This window comes from Gallinula chloropus, assembly GCF_964237585.1.
Source record: "Gallinula chloropus genome assembly, chromosome: 20".
NCBI lineage: Eukaryota > Metazoa > Chordata > Aves > Gruiformes > Rallidae > Gallinula > Gallinula chloropus.
In genome coordinates, this window is record NC_140105.1 from 12,547,097 (window position 1) to 12,564,568 (window position 17,472).

The 17,472-nt window shown below is 42.0% G+C and overlaps 2 protein-coding genes across 2 annotated transcripts; one reads left to right on the top strand and one right to left on the bottom strand.

Annotated features, from left to right (window-relative positions):
• Positions 1 to 1,441: 1,441 nt before the first annotated feature.
• On the bottom strand, positions 1,442 to 4,837 carry LOC311199321 (uncharacterized protein C17orf67; the record flags this gene model as incomplete). The annotated part of the gene is made up of 3 exons (XM_084273399.1): positions 1,442 to 1,558; positions 4,034 to 4,134; positions 4,783 to 4,837. The coding sequence occupies 3 exons, from the start codon at positions 4,835 to 4,837 to the stop codon at positions 1,442 to 1,444; spliced, it is 273 nt and encodes a 90-aa protein (XP_084129525.1).
• Positions 4,838 to 7,556: 2,719 nt separating this feature from the next.
• On the top strand, positions 7,557 to 17,155 carry DGKE (diacylglycerol kinase epsilon; the record flags this gene model as incomplete). The annotated part of the gene is made up of 11 exons (XM_084273557.1): positions 7,557 to 8,011; positions 9,673 to 9,832; positions 10,326 to 10,445; positions 11,317 to 11,460; positions 13,195 to 13,352; positions 13,640 to 13,691; positions 13,829 to 13,942; positions 14,424 to 14,495; positions 15,470 to 15,597; positions 16,535 to 16,646; positions 16,964 to 17,155. 11 exons carry the CDS (start codon positions 7,557 to 7,559, stop codon positions 17,153 to 17,155), a joined length of 1,707 nt encoding a protein of 568 aa, XP_084129683.1.
• Between the last annotated feature and the right edge of the window lie 317 nt (positions 17,156 to 17,472).

Here is a 17,472-nt window from a genome sequence, read left to right on the forward strand (position 1 = left end):
GTCACCTGTGAGCAGCTCTTGTGAAGACTTACAGAGGCAAAGTGAGCCAGCTTGCAGCTGTGACTCAGCTGGAAGAGTTTTGAAAACTGCCAACCTACCTCTGACCACTAAGGTTTGGGAATTTTATGTTGGGCTTTTAAAGGAAGTTTCAGACCTTTGGCCTATTGTGGATTAACATAGCTCCATTGAAGTCTACCACAACCACATTTTCTAAGGTGTTTAGGTATGTACAGGTAGCAGAATTCTAAGCACAAAAACGTTTTGCCTTTTGAAACAGATCAGCCCTGGCAGACTGTATTCTATGTGTTCTCTGCTTAAATGCTTTTGCCAATATGGAGCGAAATCTACAACTTTTATGTTAATAAGTTAAAGGTGAGTGACACAGCATCGCTACAGTGGTGATGATTCAGGTTCATCCCAGCTGACAAATTTCATATCTGAAGAATGTAAAGCAGGAAGGCTTATCCTTATACAGTTTTTTGGTGTCACAAACACTGTTGGGTAATTGGAAGAGTATATGATTAATACTTATATTTTACAATCCTATACATTCCTTACCACAATACATGACATTCTTTCAATGTAGTGCTAAGTTGACACTGCATTCAAAACTCACAAGGAAAAAAAGGATGACCATATCACAAACCTAATGTAGATGGAGCACAACTGGGATGTGCCAGTTTGTCACCAACTGGCTGGTGAGTAGTGCCTCATTTCTGAGCTGTGCTTTGGACTATATTTTCCTCTTGAACTCTATGATGCATATGATAAACACTTGCAATAAAGCAAATTATGCTATTACACTGATGTTGAAAACCATAAACAGAACTAATAATCCATGCAAGCTCTGTGAAAATGTTCTATCTTAATGCTTACCAGCATGTGTATTAAATAGTGAATTTAAAAAATCAGCAGCTAGCCAATTATTACAGCAGAGATACTGCAGAACAGGCTCAGCTCCTGTTCTGGTCAGACTCAGGTCAGACTGCATCTTAAATATCTCAAGGATTACAACTATGAGTCCAATCCTACCACACTGAGAGCTAAATAAACAAGTACAGGACTTAAATAGATGAGTTGGAAAAGGGAAACAGCAGACAGGAAAGAAACAGGAGTGATCTGAAGCAACATAAACAAGACTGTTACGCAGTCACCAACTTCTATGCATATAGCAGAGAAATGCATAGCCAAATCTTTTATTAACACCAACAGAACTACAATGCTGATGCTTATGACACTTAGGTTCCCTGCCACTGCTCAGCTGCCAGACTCCTTTCAGCACCAGGTCTTCCTCCAGCCATTGGTTATTCTCTCCTCTTCCAGTTTGTGGCTCTGCCTTTCATTATGAAGGACGAAATACATGCTACAAAAGATATATATATATATATATGTGTATATATATATATACACATACATACTGATTCCAGGGTAGGGAAAACCGTTAGACTGGATGCACTAAATCCCTGTTGCAGTGTGGGAAGCAATGTGGATTCAACCAGTGTTCAAGGAATTGTTCTTCTGATCTCTGCTCCAAGTGCTGGAGGTGAAGCATATATTCCTATTTGAAGAAAAGAAAAAATAATTTAACTTTGTAATCACTGAAGTCAGATGTCAGGCCAATGAACCAGGAGAATTTTGCAGCTTACGTAAGAGCAATTAATTTTCTCCTTTAAATTATCAAATATAGTGAAGTGGTGTTGCTAGTCAGCTTGCCCCAACCTAGCAATATTTATTGAATGATATCATCAGCCAGATCAGTGAAGGGGATGAGCAAGAATTCTGCAACAATATTCATGAATTAGGAAGTCTACATACACATTTCTTATTCTTACAGGTAGGGCTGTTGTAGCCTCTTTTGAAAGTTGGTTCCTGATGATTAAAACCCATTAACCCCTTACAGCATCCTGTGGCAGTACTGTGAAGGCTTCTAGTAAGTAGCATGCAGGATTGATTTTATGTACATCATATATAAACAATGTTAATTTCCCATGCTAATTTATAGGGGGGTTGGTGTAAGAAACAAATCACCAAACTGAAGTGGCAGTGTACCAAAACCTTGACCTCCATCAGGAACAAAATTTACTTTAAAAAGTTACAACCCCAGTGCATGTGGGCTCACAAGCCTAGTGAGCACTAGATAGATTTTTTCAAAATACACCCTTTGCTTTGCACAGTAGGCACTCTAGGAATGGAAGCTGCTGTGTAAACTCTTTGCATTGGCCAAGTACTCCTGCTGTCATCCAGTTCTCTGCTCCTTGTGCTGACCAGAGGGTTGGTGCACTGGGTGCCAGCAAGGAAGCGTTAGTATCCTGCCTTTTCCTGTGCTCGCTCTTCTGGCAGCACAGACAGGCTTGGCTCAAATCCCTCAGCAAGGCTGCATTGTAAACTTGCAGTACTGGGAAGATACTGCATGATAAAAAGCAGGGTCCCCATCAAAGTAAGATTAAAATGTGTGGGTAAGGTAAATGGCTTTTTTTAAATCGTCGAAGATGGCTGATCTTGCTGTCTGTAATGGGCTTTTTGACTCAAACAGCACTCTGGAAGTCAGGCAGTGTCACAAAGAATTGCAAATTAAATTCCCCAGCTCAGCATGAGCTGGCCTAGTGCAAACAGCTTTTGCTTAAAATCGATGAACAGAGGAGGTAGGTTCATCCCAGCATCCACTTTTTTCTGCTACAAAGAATCCACACAAAATCAGTTTTTCTCCTTGAGCTGGTGGCAGAACTGTGCACAGGGATACAGCAGCCATGCACCTTCCTTCACAAGGGAAAATCTCCATGTTCCACATGGCACTGGGGGTTAGTTTTCTTTATGAGAAGATCTTTCTTTTTCTACTGAAAACCTTGATGTGTAGTGAAAAAACCAGTTTTTTCTTACAGAAAGACAGCATTGCTGTATAAAATTAAAAAGAAATAAAAAGAAGGTTGGAATTTTTCAACAAAGTGTTTGCTACTAATTGTGGTAGGGTGGAAAGTGGTAAGGACAGGGCAGCAAAGGTCAGTACCCAAGCACTTCTCTAGCCCCAGCTCCCTCGATGCCCCACCTAGAATCATCGAATCATACAATTTTCTTGAGTTAGAAGGGTCATTGAGTCCAACTCCCTGCTCCTCACAGGGCTACCTAAAACATACGACTAAGAGTGTCATATGTGAGCGCTCTTCATGTCCTGCAGAGTTCAGAGCGCTCAGCACCTTGCTAAACTGAGACCCTTGTATTCATCACACATGCACAACCTGTTGTGTGCTTTCTAGCTTCTGTGGGTTTTGCCTCTTTGGAGCCATATAATTTTATCAGTTTATTTACTTTGGAAAGAAATAGACAGTGATTTTAAAATACATTAAGTACTTCTTGAGAAGTGCAGAATTATACATTACATCTTGTCGAAGCCAGTAGGAGAGAAAGGTCCTTAATTATTTTCCTTTTGTTGTAATATGGTTTGAAAATAAATGTGCATATTGCATGCAAAACCAATGCTGATGCATTAAGCTAACAACTAAACCCAACTACAGTATCATAACAAACAGCCCTACCTGTAGCACTCATAAATAAGTGGAAGAAAGAAAGTGGTTTGAAAAGCCAGTTCAGAACTACCTCAATCTCCACGCTGACCACTGACACCTACATCTCCTCTCTGCCTTGAGTGCAGAATGTACTGTAAGCAGAAGACGTTTCCTGTTATTTAGGGTTTCAGGAGCAACCTGATGAAATCCACATTTCTATAAATGAAAAGCCACTTTCTTCTCAATAACTTAATTGGCATTCTTAAACCATGATAAATAACTTCCACATTCTGCAAGTGTACATTTCCTGGGCAACAGTCAGCACTTACAGAATGCTGCATAGCAGTAAGTGAAAGAAGGTAAAAGGGTTTTTTTATATTTAATGGAAGAACTCAGCTGCTGAAAAAAGCAATATTCATAACTTATTGCTTGGAAATCTATAGAATACAATACTAAGCACAAATTATTGGGGGTGGGGGGGGGTGTATTTTTCTTTCAGTTAATGTAATTTAAAAATAAATCTAATAAATCACCCTCATTGGCTCATCAGGGAAACCAGCTTTTCTTGGTCTGTCTTCACGACGAGTTCTCAGGATTTGTTTGGCATCTTTTTCAGCCAAAATTGGTGAAGTGTCTGAAGACAGAAGAGTAGAAATTAGGTCTGAAATTAGCAAAAAGTTAATCATTTGTAAAATGAAATGTCTCTGAGCTTGATTTTTGACTATATACAAAGTGTTCTTTCATTACAGCCCCTTCCCAGGGGATATTGCATTCCAGGAGATATGAGTGGAATTTTAAACCATTTTTATACTTGTGCTTTCTATAGTTCTACTAGTAGGAAGCAAACCCTACATATTCATGTTCCTCCCTAAAATGCAAGAATATAACAGCAACATTAGTAACCCTTTCAATCCTTCATTCTTTTCTGTGTTGCTTTACTTTTTACGATTATTTTTCAGAGTAATGAGTTAGACTTTTGTTGTAAAGGAGAGACTGAACTGAACATTAGGCTTGCAGCACCTTAGTAAAATAATATTAAAATAGTAAGCTCATAAAATTAAAATTTATTTTTATTTAAAATAAATTACTACAGTGTGGTAATGCAGAGACTAAACTATCTACTACAGCATGTTTGTTAAAAATCAAATCATGGCAAGTCTGCGATACAAAAATAGTTAAGTATTAAAAATGAAATACAGAGATTAATCAAATGCAAGGTTGAAGAACTAATTCTATTATACTATGTTCTGCATACACAGGCTTGTTTTATATAAACTCCTACCTGTAAAAGTGGTAATCAGGACCAAAAAGAAGACAAACACTACTAGCATCTTCATTTTGATTCTGCTCTCTCAGAGTCTGTTCCAAAATGAGTAACACTGACTGAGGCATTAGCCTACTTGAAGTAGCTACGTCAGTCACAAATGTTTGTTTATGCTTTCACTGAGTGGTACTATGATTTTGAAGACATCTGGTCTGAAGTTTTGAATATGACTATTGTCCACTCACACATTCTCAGCATAACTCTGTCCCTGAGGGAAAGAAAAGACATTTTTTCCAATTCAGGCTTCAGAGTTACACTGGATATTTTGAATTTGTGAAAATAAAACACATCACCTTGCATTCAGCACAGCAAGCAATGGTTTCAGGTGCCTGAGATGGGCGATTGTTTTTTAAAAGAAACAATTGCTCATTCCTGAATGTTAATCTCAAAGACAGACGCAAAGGGGCCCCTTTTTCAAAAACTGTGTCTAACTTTACACAGCACAGCAGTACATGTTAATGTGGTTTAACTCTAGCAAAGCCACACCATTACTGCTGAAAAACACAGCAGAGATTTTTAGCAAATTAATAGAACCATAATAATGAAGAAGAAGGCTGCGGGGGGACCTCATTGCAGCCTTCCAGTACCTGAAAGGAGCTTCTAAGCAGGAGGGGATTCAACTTTCTAAAAGAGCAGATAATGGCAGGACAAGGGGGAATGGACTAAAGCTAAAGGAGGGAAGGGTTAGATTAGATATTAGGGGGAAGTTTTTTACAGAAAGAGTGGTGAGGTGCTGGAACAGGCTGCCCAGAGAGGTAGTGGATTCCCCATCCCTGGAGGTGTTCCAGGCCAGGTTGGATGGGGCCCTGGAGAGCCTTGTGTAGCTCCAGGCCTGGAGGTTGGTGTCCCTGCCTGTGGCAGGGGGGTTGGAGCTCTGTGATCCTTGGGGTCCCTTCCAACCCAGACCATTCTATGATTCTATGATTCTATGAAAACTGACATAATTCTTCTCTTTTCAGGACAAGTGAGTAGAAAACAGGATTATAAGTGTCCTTACTGCTAAACTTAGTGTTAAGTAAGAATGTCAGTTTAACAAATGGCATTGCAAGCTTCTGCCTTGAGAAATGTGGCTGTCTAGACCTGTACTGGATGTACAGCACCAACATCACCAGTTTGTAGGGAAAGGAATAAGCAGTCCTTTGAATACAGCATGCAGAATAGGTAGTCAGAATTCGCCAGTGGCTCTCGCACAAGGGGCGTGTGTAATTAGCACTTGTCCTTGGAGGGGAAGGTGCAACCCGTCCCCACACCTCCCATGCCTTTGCCAGCCTGGCTCTGAACAGCCCTCCTCATCCGTGCCTTTGTCTTTCCCAATGAAATGGTGTTTATTTGACCTGCACAACTTTGCCAGCCAGTTTCAGTGAAATCTGGCAGGGGAGGGAGCTGCGGGTCTCAAACATGTTACAATCCAGCCAGGCTGGGGAAAGGGAAGAGCAGATTGGAGGGAAAGGGTCCAAGAACGGACAGAGACACCGTCAGGGTGTGCTTCATGTCGGCAAGACATATCCTTGGCCAGCCTGGGTTGGCTCAACTGCTCACACCAGTTAAGAGTTCACAAAAATCAGAGGCTTGCCATATGAAAGTGGGGGTCAGAGACCAGCAGGTCCGGCCTTGGGCAGTTCTGGTTCGCATGGGCCTGCACGGGGCTTGTCTGGGAGACCTGGGTGTTGCCGAACGGGGCAGCATTTGCGTTTCTCAGAGTGTGTTTTAAGTTACCAACAGCCTAAAGGCCAAGAAATGTTCTGTGTCCGGCATGAATTTATGCGATTGATACGCTGTTTTAAAAGTACAAGAGCCTCTAGTTCCTGATATCAGCAAATATTTCTTTTCAGAAATGCTACAGTGGAAGAGCCTGACTGGTAGGGACTGACTGAACCGAGGCGGGGGCGGGGAGATGCTTTAATGGCTGAGGCAATAAAAGAACAACTATCTATGAGAATCTGTCCGAAGCCAGCCCGGCCTCCTCCGCCGAGGCCCTTGCTTTGCCTCCCGGCGGTCCCGTTACCGCTGGGGCTTGAAGCCGGGCCGCGCTGCCGCGGCTGCCGGAAGCCCTGGCACTAAACCCGGAGTCGCGATAACTCCCTCCCTGCCAGGCTCGTCCGCTTCCGGGCGGCGCCTGTCTCCCGGTAACCGCCCTGCGCTGCTTCCGCTTCCGCCGCCCGCGCATCCCCGGCGCCCGCCGCTCGTCGCTCGCGCTGCGGTTGCCTCTCGGCCCGGTGCAGGCGGCGGCGGCGGCGGCGCGCGGGGAGACGCTGCCAGGAGCCGCCTCCGCAGCGCGGCGGCGGAACCCTGCGCGGGGCGAGCGCGAGGTTGCGGAGGGGGCGCGGCGGCCCGAAGTGGGGGGGAGCGGTGTGAGGGGCCGGGGCCTCGGCGCGGGGCCGGCCCCCCGCCCCGGCACAGGGGCCGGAGTGGAAGCGGGGAGTCTGGCCAGAGCTCTGCGGCTGCTCCCTTCTGGCGCCCGCGGGAAGAGAAGAGGCCGGGAGCCGGCCGGCCCTGCGCTAGGCCCGGGCAGGCAGCGAGGAGCCCCTCGCACCTGGCCAGCACCGAAATCCTTCTGTTGGCTGATGGGTCAGATATGGAGGCAAATAGGCGCTTGGCCCTAATAAGGGATTAGAAGATGCTTCGCAAAGGTGCGCGTTGGCTCCTTGAAGTAAGGGGCCGTTCCCGGGCTTGCCCTGCTGCCTGCCCGACTGGTGTGGGGGCTTAGGCTGGAGAGGCGGAGCGGCTGAGGAATGGAAGGGACGGAGAGCAGAAGCGGCACGTCCTCGGTCGTCGCAGACTGGAGTTTGGTGTTTTGGACTCTGTGCTCTGTCCTCCTGCCCGTGCTGATCACCTTGTGGTGCAGCTTCCAGCGGTCCCGGCGGCGGGTGTTAATACAGGACATCTTTCGCAAGAGCAAGCACGACTGGCACTACACAGACCTCTTCGGCCAGCCCTCCTACTGCTGCGTCTGCACCCAGCACATCCTTCAGGGTGCTTTCTGCAACTGCTGTGGGCTGCGTGTCAGCGAAGGATGCCTCAAGAAGGCCGACCAGCTTTTTCTCTGCAAGGAAATCGTGATGAGGAGCGATGGTGGAGCCCACGGCTCTATGCCACACCACTGGATCAGGGGCAATGTCCCTCTCTGCAGCTGCTGTATGATATGCAAACAACAGTGTGGCACACAGCCCAAGCTCTGTGACTACAGGTACTGCAAGGGAACTTGGCTGCTTATGAGAAAGTGCAATGTCATATCAGTAATGTATTTTCCACAGGGTTATTGGAATGCATCACCCTGAAGGTGATGTGACAGTATTCTGATATGAAACTTTAAAAAAAAAACACCTTCAAAGAGCCTACAGTTAAAATGGGTGCTCGTGGGTCGTCTTGAGTCATAGATTAGGAGTGTGGCATTGCACCTTGTGTCTGCTTATTCTCTTACTAGCGTTACTCCAGCATAATGTGCTAGATGCTGTATAATTACATATAAAAAGTTCTCTATGTCCAGGAGAGTTTACATTTCAGGGCATGACCTTAAGAAGCTTCTAATGCATCATCTGTACAGTAACTAGCCTGAGCAATTTGGGTGGCACAGCTGGCAGTTCTATCAGAATGCATATGTATCTCTGCAAAAGTGGCATGTGCTTGGTGTGGTATTAACAACTGGACTATAGCTGGTTTATGTTGTTTAAGGATGTTCAGAAATGGAATATTTGGGAAGTTTAAGGATGTTCAGAAATGGAGTATTTGGGAAGTTTTCAAAGCTACTGTCACATCTATTGTTAAACTTTGCAGTAAGAGTGATAAATTTTAAGGAACCATTACCCCATGGGCTTGCACCATCATCAGTAGTGCTGCTTGAAAAGTTGTCAGCACTTTATGATAAAATGCATAGTGCTTGTGGTCCAGGCTCTGGGTATGGTGTGTTACCTCAGCCTTCTCAAAGGATGTCATCTTTCTAGAATATGTTTTCACCGGTTTTTGCTTTGTGTCTGTGTGATGCTGTCAAATTGCTTGTTAAGTAAGCAGAATTACAGTGTAAATGAGCATATTACCAGAAACAAAACCTTCAGAGACAGTATGCATTGGAGAGGAGGGAAGGAGAGGAAAAGAGGAAAGTCACAGTACAGAGCAAGTGTCATTGCTACTGTAGTTGTGTGCTGGATTAGCCAGGAGGACTCCAAATATAGCTTTCACATCTGCTTAAACCAAGGCTTTGGATGTAGCAAATAAGGATTAACATCCTGCAGAGGCTGACAGTGGATATTGCAGTTTCCTCTTGTTCTGGTTAGTTTTCCTGGACAGCTTTTAGAATAGATCAAAAAGCTGACCAGTTTTGCACAACAAAATCCCATCAGACTCGTATGGTACTGTGTAAACCATTTTGGTTTCAGGCTTAAAGGGCTATTGTCAATCTTAAGCAATTTATTGATGTTATTTGTAACAGTTTATTAAATTGAACTCTAGTGGTTTATCTGCTCTCTTTAGGAATGGAGAGAAGTTTGGTTTCTCACACAAGTTTTTGGTATAACTGAAAGAGGCAGTGGAAGAGGGTATTTATAGTACCTGGTTTTGGAATTAAAAAGAATAAAATCAATTTAAAACTGGGTTTTTTTTCCACTGAATTCAAATACATTTCTAGATTTTCAAGCATCTGACCAAGTCATGTAATTTTCTGTCACCAATACATAGTCAGGCAGAATTCCAGAGAATGCATGGTTTTCTCTGTGGTGTGCTTAAAATATTACTTATGCTGGTGCATATAAGTATAAGTACTTTTCAGAAAGTTGCTCTATCTAAAATAAATGAGCAGAATCAGTGTGCCTTTTGTTTGAGGATCTTTACCATGGGTTTCGGTCTGTTTTCCAGATGTGCCTGGTGTCAGTGCACTGTGCATGATGAATGCATGATGGAGTGTTTAAAGACTGAGGAGTGTACATTGGGAGAATTCAGAGACTTGATTATCCCACCCTACTATTTGTCTACAATCAACCAGATGCGTAAAGAAAAAAGAAGCAGTTATGAGAAGGTAATTGTCTACTGCTTCTTGGGTTTACAACAGATTTCAAAAAAAACCCCAAAAACCAATCCAAAGCCACGTGTTAAAACTTGAGCTCAGTATGTTTTCAGGTTAATAACTATCAGGTAAATGTTTTGATGTACATGAAGGACTTACAGTGTTAATTCAGAGAGGTGTTTGGTGTTTTATTGACCTGAAGCATGAGCAAGCATTTGGGTTTTGTTACTCCAAAACACCACTGAGATTGTGTACCTTATTTCCTTGAATGTTTTGTGTTTTTCTTACTGCCATGCTCATGACATTGTATTATTTGCTGCCCTGGGCACTGTAGAACAGAGATCTTCAACCTCAGTGTGTTAGAAGTGTCTGTTTCTATTTTGATTCCTTAAAGGTAGTCGGTAAATTCTTCATTTCAGCACAGGTTTTAAACATTTTAAACAGCAAGGCTTTAAGCATTTTCAATCATGCATTATTTGTGTGACTGATTGTTGTCTTTTTGCAGGTTGTACCTTTCTGCAGGAAGCACTGGATGCCAGTAATCATACTGGCTAATACTCGTAGTGGGAACAACATGGGGGAAACTTTACTAGGAGAATTTAAAATTCTGCTGAATCCTGTTCAGGTATTTACGGTGAAAAACCACTATAATAAAAATTTAAGTTAGAATAAACATTGCTTTACTTACACAACAGCAGTGGGACCTTGTGGAAGATCAGGAAAGGAAAGAAATTCATGAAATTTGTTCTTTCAGAAAGAATAGCTGTATGTACAGAGACCGAAAGTGCGGAGGTTCCTCCCTCCCCCAGGTTTGTTATGGCTCTAATACTAGTCTGGTTTTCTATTTATAGTAAGGCAGTCAGTAATTCTGTTGATGATGAGTATCTGGCTCTTGAAGCAGTGCACAATTTTTAGAAAATGCATTTAGATCTTGTTAATTTGAAGCCCATATTTGTTTAAATCCTTGCTTTGCTTGTGAAAACTCAGTGCTGAGAGTCACTGTTTTGTGCTGTCGCTTTCCCCTTAAAATCCACTGGGATGTCACAGGATGTTGAGGTAAGGCAGTTAGTTGTTCCTTGGATTTCCTGGCTGCACCCTAATTCTCTTCATTTAAAGTTCAAAACCTAGCCTTGGAAAACAGCATAAAAGAAACCACTATGTGTGCATGTTAAATGCACCCCAGTAAGGCTTTAAAGAATAAACCTCTTTGTGTGCTGAGCATGTTTACAGAATTCATCATAGTGCCTCTAGATACAGACGTTTCTTAGGGCTCTGTCAGCTCAGTTTATCAAGGACACCTATTCCATGGGAAGCAGATGGAGCTTTGTCGTGAATTTGGGAAAGCAAGTCAAGACAGCTCATTTAGTAATGTAATATTGTAAATGGAGAATCTTTGTTTTGGCTTAGAATGAATTTGATCAAGTTGTTTATCTGCAAGATGAGACCTGAGTCATGTTCTGTGAACTTACGGAACTCTGTGTTGTCCTTTTTTCTAGGTTTTTGATCTGAGCAAAATTGCACCTGCTAAAGCACTCCAACTTTGTACCTTGCTGCCTTGCAACACTGTCAGAGTTCTGGTCTGTGGTGGGGATGGCACAGTAGGCTGGGTCCTGGATGCGATCGATGAAATGAAGATAAAGGTCTTGTGTTTTACATTAAAAGATGTCTTATGGTGAAAGGAGTTACAGAGCTTCTAAACTGCTCCACCTTCTCTCTTGCATTTATTGTTTTCATCTCCTGAAGAATTGCTTATTTGTATTGGGTGGGGGGAATGCATCTGGTTATGAGTCCCTGTTGTTCAGGAAAAATATGAAAGCTTTATATTTTAAATTGTATTTAAAATTGTTCTTTTCTGTTGAACAAGAAAAGAACAAGCTGCAGAGTATTTTACGTGTTGTTCTTTTGTCTTTGTCTAAACAGATGTATTTTGTTGTAAATGGCACTGCTTATGCTGGCTAATATGCTCTGACTGCTTATTTTTCTCAGTGTGCTCAATCTTTTATAACCACCTCATAATTTTTCTGGCTATACTGGTTATATTGCCAGTGCAAACAGAAGAAAAAAAATAACCTGTAAGTTCACTCTTGGTTTGAAGTGGAAGATAGTCCAATTAGAAGGGTATGAAGAACTCCTGAGAAAATTAAGAATGAAGAAGCTTTAGTGCTTTACCTAATAACCTTTTCCTTTAGTGTTAAGAGGAAGACATTTACTTTTCCTATATCAGGTCTTGTCTTTCTGCAGCATTCTTGTTAATACATGAGCTGTTGTAGTTGAAGGCCATTATTACAACTTTATGCATAGTCAGACTGGGCTGCTTTGAGAATTTTTATGCAGTGATAAAGTAGATATGCAACAAAGTGTAGCTATAAAGGTTTATAAACATGAGTCTATGGTTACTTGGTCTAGGACACTTGATATGTGGTCTGTTAGAGCCAATGCAGTTGATGAAATCTAGGTTCTTCTCTGTTGCCAAGTATCCCAGTTGAGTTGCTGTATTATCAGCAGTAGGTTATTTGCTCCCATCGTTTATCTTGACTCTTAACTGCAGTTTACCTGGTTGATGTGTTTTCTTGAAGAAGAAAAAGAAAAGTAACTGTATTGCCCTATATTGCAAGTACTTCTCCCAGCTGAGTTTCAAAGGCTGTAGTACATCTGAAATAACTCTTCACCCGTCTGTGGTAAAGAGAGCAAAGACCTTTACTGAGGTGGCCTTTCTGCATCTCTGTTTCTGTAACTCTGTGATCTGTGGAGGTGGTTATTATGTGCTCCATCTGCTGATGGTGGTTGGGTCTGTGTGTGTATGTGACAGCTCTGAAACATAGATACTGACTTTCCCTCCTTGAGTGTGTGAACTTCTGTGGTGGAATACTCTAGCAGTAGGTGCACCTGTAGTTTTAGACCCAACCTCACGTCAGCCTTGCAAGAGCACGTTGCTGTCCTGTTATGTTTCACAGCCTTGAGTGTTCTGTGTCTTTTGGTGTTCATATTGCTTCCCAGAGGTATGTGCAGCAATAGTAACTTGTGCAGCAAGTCAGCAGCACGTCATCAGGAAATCAGATGAGAAGGTCAGGCTCCCACTTCTAGAGGCAAAGGAATTTGAAGGAATACTCTCTTCAGTATTAATAACGCATTGTTCCCATGCTGTGTTTGTGTTCTCTTCTTACAGTGGTTTAACATTTCCTTCCTTTGCATTATTCCTGCCATAAATGCTTAAATGTGCCATCTGCTGTGCTGAGGCTGCCAGCTCTATTGCTCTGCACTGTGTAACAGGCTGCGTTGAAGATTAATGATATTTATCTAACCTGGACATTTGGGGATAAAAGAGAAAACGAGTGCGGAAGAAGGAGCTAAAATACAGTGTTTATGTATTCTAGGGGCAAGAACACTACGTTCCACAAGTTGCAATCTTACCTCTGGGAACAGGTAATGACCTGTCTAATACACTGGGCTGGGGTGCAGGTTATGCTCGTGAAGTCCCCGTAGAACAGATCCTGCGAAACGTCATGGAGGCAGATGGAGTCAAGCTAGATCGGTAGGTGGCAGTCTGCAGAACCAAGTCCTGGTAGCTCTACTGATACCTAGTTGCAGCAATATATGGAAAGAAACACAGTTAACTGCTGCAGGGAACTGCAAAATAACTGAGGTACAAAATGAGTCGCTGTTTAGTTGTTCTGAAAGGCTTAACTCTTTCATAATTTAACTAAACTTGAATCTTTTGACTTAATCCCAGTATAGTTATGAGGTTCCTAACTACAGCTTTGATATTAATTAAGAACAGTCTGTCTGTCAGGCGTCTAAGTAATGGCTGTTGTTTTTCAGATGGAAGGTACAAGTAACAAACAAAGGTTACTACAACTTAAGGAAACCAAAGGTATGGTTTTCAAGTATAAATATGTATTTATACTTGAATACTCGTACATTTATACTTACTTTTCCCATTAAGCACTGGGACTTTTACTCCTGGTAATGATATTTAATAAGACTGTAACTGGCATTCCTGTATTACAGGTATTCACAATGAACAACTACTTTTCTATAGGCCCTGATGCTCTCATGGCTTTAAATTTTCATGCTCATCGTGAGAAGACTCCCTCTCTGTTTTCCAGCAGAATTATTAATAAGGTGTGTTTATGAAAAGTGACACTTTTCTCCTTGTAGTTGTTGATTTGACTTAAGGCTGGTTTTGCTTTATATTGCTTTATTCCTCTACTTTCTTTTATACCATTTTAAGAGTTTGAGCTCATTTTTCTGGAGGAGGGGTGAAATATGCTTCCTGTCTACTCACAAACTTTTGCCTTGCTTCTGCTTGCTTATGGAAGATGCTGTCTGTTCAATTTTTGTTTAGGTTGTTTCATTTGCTTTGAAATTTTAATGAGTAATGGGCATTGCCTATTTCCTTCTAAAGTGGAAAGCAAGTTTCTAATGCAAGTTCTAGCTTACCTCATGAAGAAAGCCTATCTGAAGGATGTGTAAATATGTTACATACTAATTTTAGATAGGGTTTGCACAACAGTAACTATACATTAATATTTCAAATAGTCTTTGTATGTTCTGTCTTTTTGTAACAGTGTTTTCTGTTGTATTTGTTGTGGGTTTTTTATAGGCTGTTTATTTTTTTTATGGAACCAAAGACTGCCTAGTACAAGAATGTAAAGATCTTAACAAAAAGGTTGAGGTAAGTTTTTTAACTTGCTTTTTCTCTCAACAGTCAGGAGAGTGTGGAAACCGATCTTGTGAAAGAAAAGGGGAAAAGCTTTGCAATTATAGCCAGATGATATTTGTACAAGGATGGTGACCTTCTGTGATGGCGTGACAGCATCAGTAGATAAAGGGAAGGCGACCGATGTCATCTACTTGGACTTGTGCAAGGCCTTTGACACAGTCCCCCACCTCATTGCAGCCTTCCAGTCCCTGAAGGGAGCTTATAGGCAGGAGGGGATTATACTTTTTAAAAGAGCAGATAATGGCAGGACAAGGGGGAATGGACTAAAGCTGAAGGAGGGAAGGTTTAGATTAGATATTAGGGGGAAGTTTTTTTACAGAAAGAGTGGTGAGGTGCTGGAACAGGCTGCCCAGAGAGGTAGTGGATTCCCCGTCCCTGGAGGTGTTCAAGGCCAGGTTGGATGGGGCCCTGGGCAGCCTTGTGTAGCTCCAGGCCTGGAGGTTGGTGTCCCTGCCTGTGGCAGGGGCGTTGGAGCTCTATGATCCTTGGGGTCCCTTCCAACACAGACCATTCTATGATTCTATGGCTCTGGACTTGGGGTATTTTTGATGTTCCTTTTGCTGTCTGCAGCTTGCCTCATTGGATTCATGTCTTTGAGCTTACTTAAACTGTCTGAATATTTTTCTGTTCTTAACTCAGTTCTACAAGTTCAAGTACTCAGATATTGGTATTCAGGTAACATTTGTGTTTGCACTAGGGACTTAAGTGATAGTTCCTTTTCTCTACTAAGAGCGATTTATTACAGTTTAGGATATCTTGTGAAATCAGAAATAATTTTTTAAAGTATGAAAATTAAACATGTTCTATTTGTAGAGGGCTGGTTTTTCATCAAGTGGAAGCCTATTAAATGCATAAAGAGGATAACTAGCTTATAGTGAAACACTGAATCTGATCCACAGTAATTAACTTCTGTTTGTCTTTTAAAGCTAGAGTTGGATGGTGAAAGGATCGAGTTGCCCAATTTGGAAGGCATCATTGTCCTGAATATTGGATACTGGGGAGGAGGCTGTAGGCTCTGGGAAGGAATGGGTGATGAACCTTACCCCTTGGCAAGGTATATAGTGCCTCTTTTTCTTTTTTTTTTTCTTTTTACAGTTCTTGTAGTACAAGCAATTCCCTTCAGTAGGCTGTGCTCACATAGCCAGCCTTGCCTGAAACTCAGAAGGATTGTTTGTGACAGCAGACTATCTCAGATTTTTATTTTCCTTATCTTAGAGACTTGGACTAAGTGCATCCCACACATCAAGGGTTTGGTTTTTTAAGATCTTCTCAAAATGTCTGGCATGATTAAGCAACAGCATTGAAAAGGCTGCTTAAAAATAAAAGTAGCCTTCAAAAAGTAGAAGATAGATTTGTTCCAGAATATAAAAGAATACATCTTAATAAAGATTGAAATATAAAATAAGAAGCAAGCCAGAAGTTTTACTCCTGTGTCCAAGTAAGTTGGCTGGAGTGATAGGTAAGAAGAGAATATGTAGGTACATTACTTATTCCCTGTTGTGACTTCCTTCTTCAGAAGCCATGTATGTAAATATACAACACAGTTCTGTTACAAGACTTAGCATCCTGGATTTCTAAAAATTATTTGGGCAAGGTCCTTTGCCAAAATCTAAAAAAATAAACGGTTAAATGATTTTCCTGTAGATTAATCATTGACTGAAAAGGCAAAAAATTGTACAAATTTATGGAAAAATTCACCATGGGCCTTAAATAGGCACAGTGAGTCTTGGGAAGTCTTGTATCTGTAATTTCCAAAGCTAGCTAGGGTCTACCAGCTGGTGTATTGCTCAATGCTTGTGGCTTTGCATGGCATCCTTGGCCATTCAGTGTGATTTTTCCAGCACAAATAGTTTAAACATGTTTGTAGAATAACATTTGTCTTCTCTGTAGGAATAACCGTACCAGAACTATGTAGTATTTGGATAGGTATTTTAGAGCTCATGAGCAAAATACTGAGCATCACTAGAAACAATCTCCTTTCTTAATCGTAGACATGATGATGGACTTCTGGAAGTTGTTGGCGTTCATGGTTCTTTCCACTGTGCTCAGATTCAGGTGAAACTAGCAAACCCTGTTCGCTTAGGGCAGGCACATACAGTGAGGGTAAGTGGTGTTTAGGAACCTGGTTCCCTCATCTTTTTTTTTTAATATGCAGTGTAGAATCTGAAGTGCTCAACCATCTGATCTGAAGTTCAGACTGCAGTTGAGCTAGATGTATCTCTTGCTTAGTAAAAATAATTATGTCATAATTCCCAGTCCTCTCTTGCTGTGGTTGGTGGCCTGTGAGTGTGGGTAATTATGTACTGAGGTGTTCCCTGGCCAGGCTGAAAATGCATAGCATGGGTATGTTGTAGTTGAAAAAGGTCTCTTCAGAGCAATTTCCAACTGCTGTGATTGTGTCTTCTTCTGTTCCATACTAGCTGATCTTGAAGAGTTCAAAGATGCCAATGCAGGTGGATGGAGAGCCATGGGCTCAGGGACCCTGCACTGTTACCATTACCCATAAGACACACGCACTGATGTTGTATCACTCGGGTGAGCAGACAGATGACGACGCTTCCAGCGTGTCTGAGCAAGACCAGGCGAGAGACCAGACGGATGAAGATGTGTAGAAGCTGTGGAATTTCATGTAATGTGGTGATGAGCTTCAGCTGAGAGAGCCTCACAGCATAAACCTTTAGTCTGGATTAGACACATACTTGTGAGTGAGCTAGAGCTGAGGAAAAAGCCATGCTTTCCTGTTCATGTAAACTTCCCCAACTTTTCGATTGGTGGTGATGCCCAGCTTTTCTAGTTACTCTGATGGCAGGAAACAGACACCTTCTGCATCCCTTCTTTGCTGTGGAATCAGATCTTCTGCACACGCACAGTACAGTATGCAAAAGGTTTGAGACCCTTGGAAAGGGGAACAGCTGGAAGTTTGGCCTGC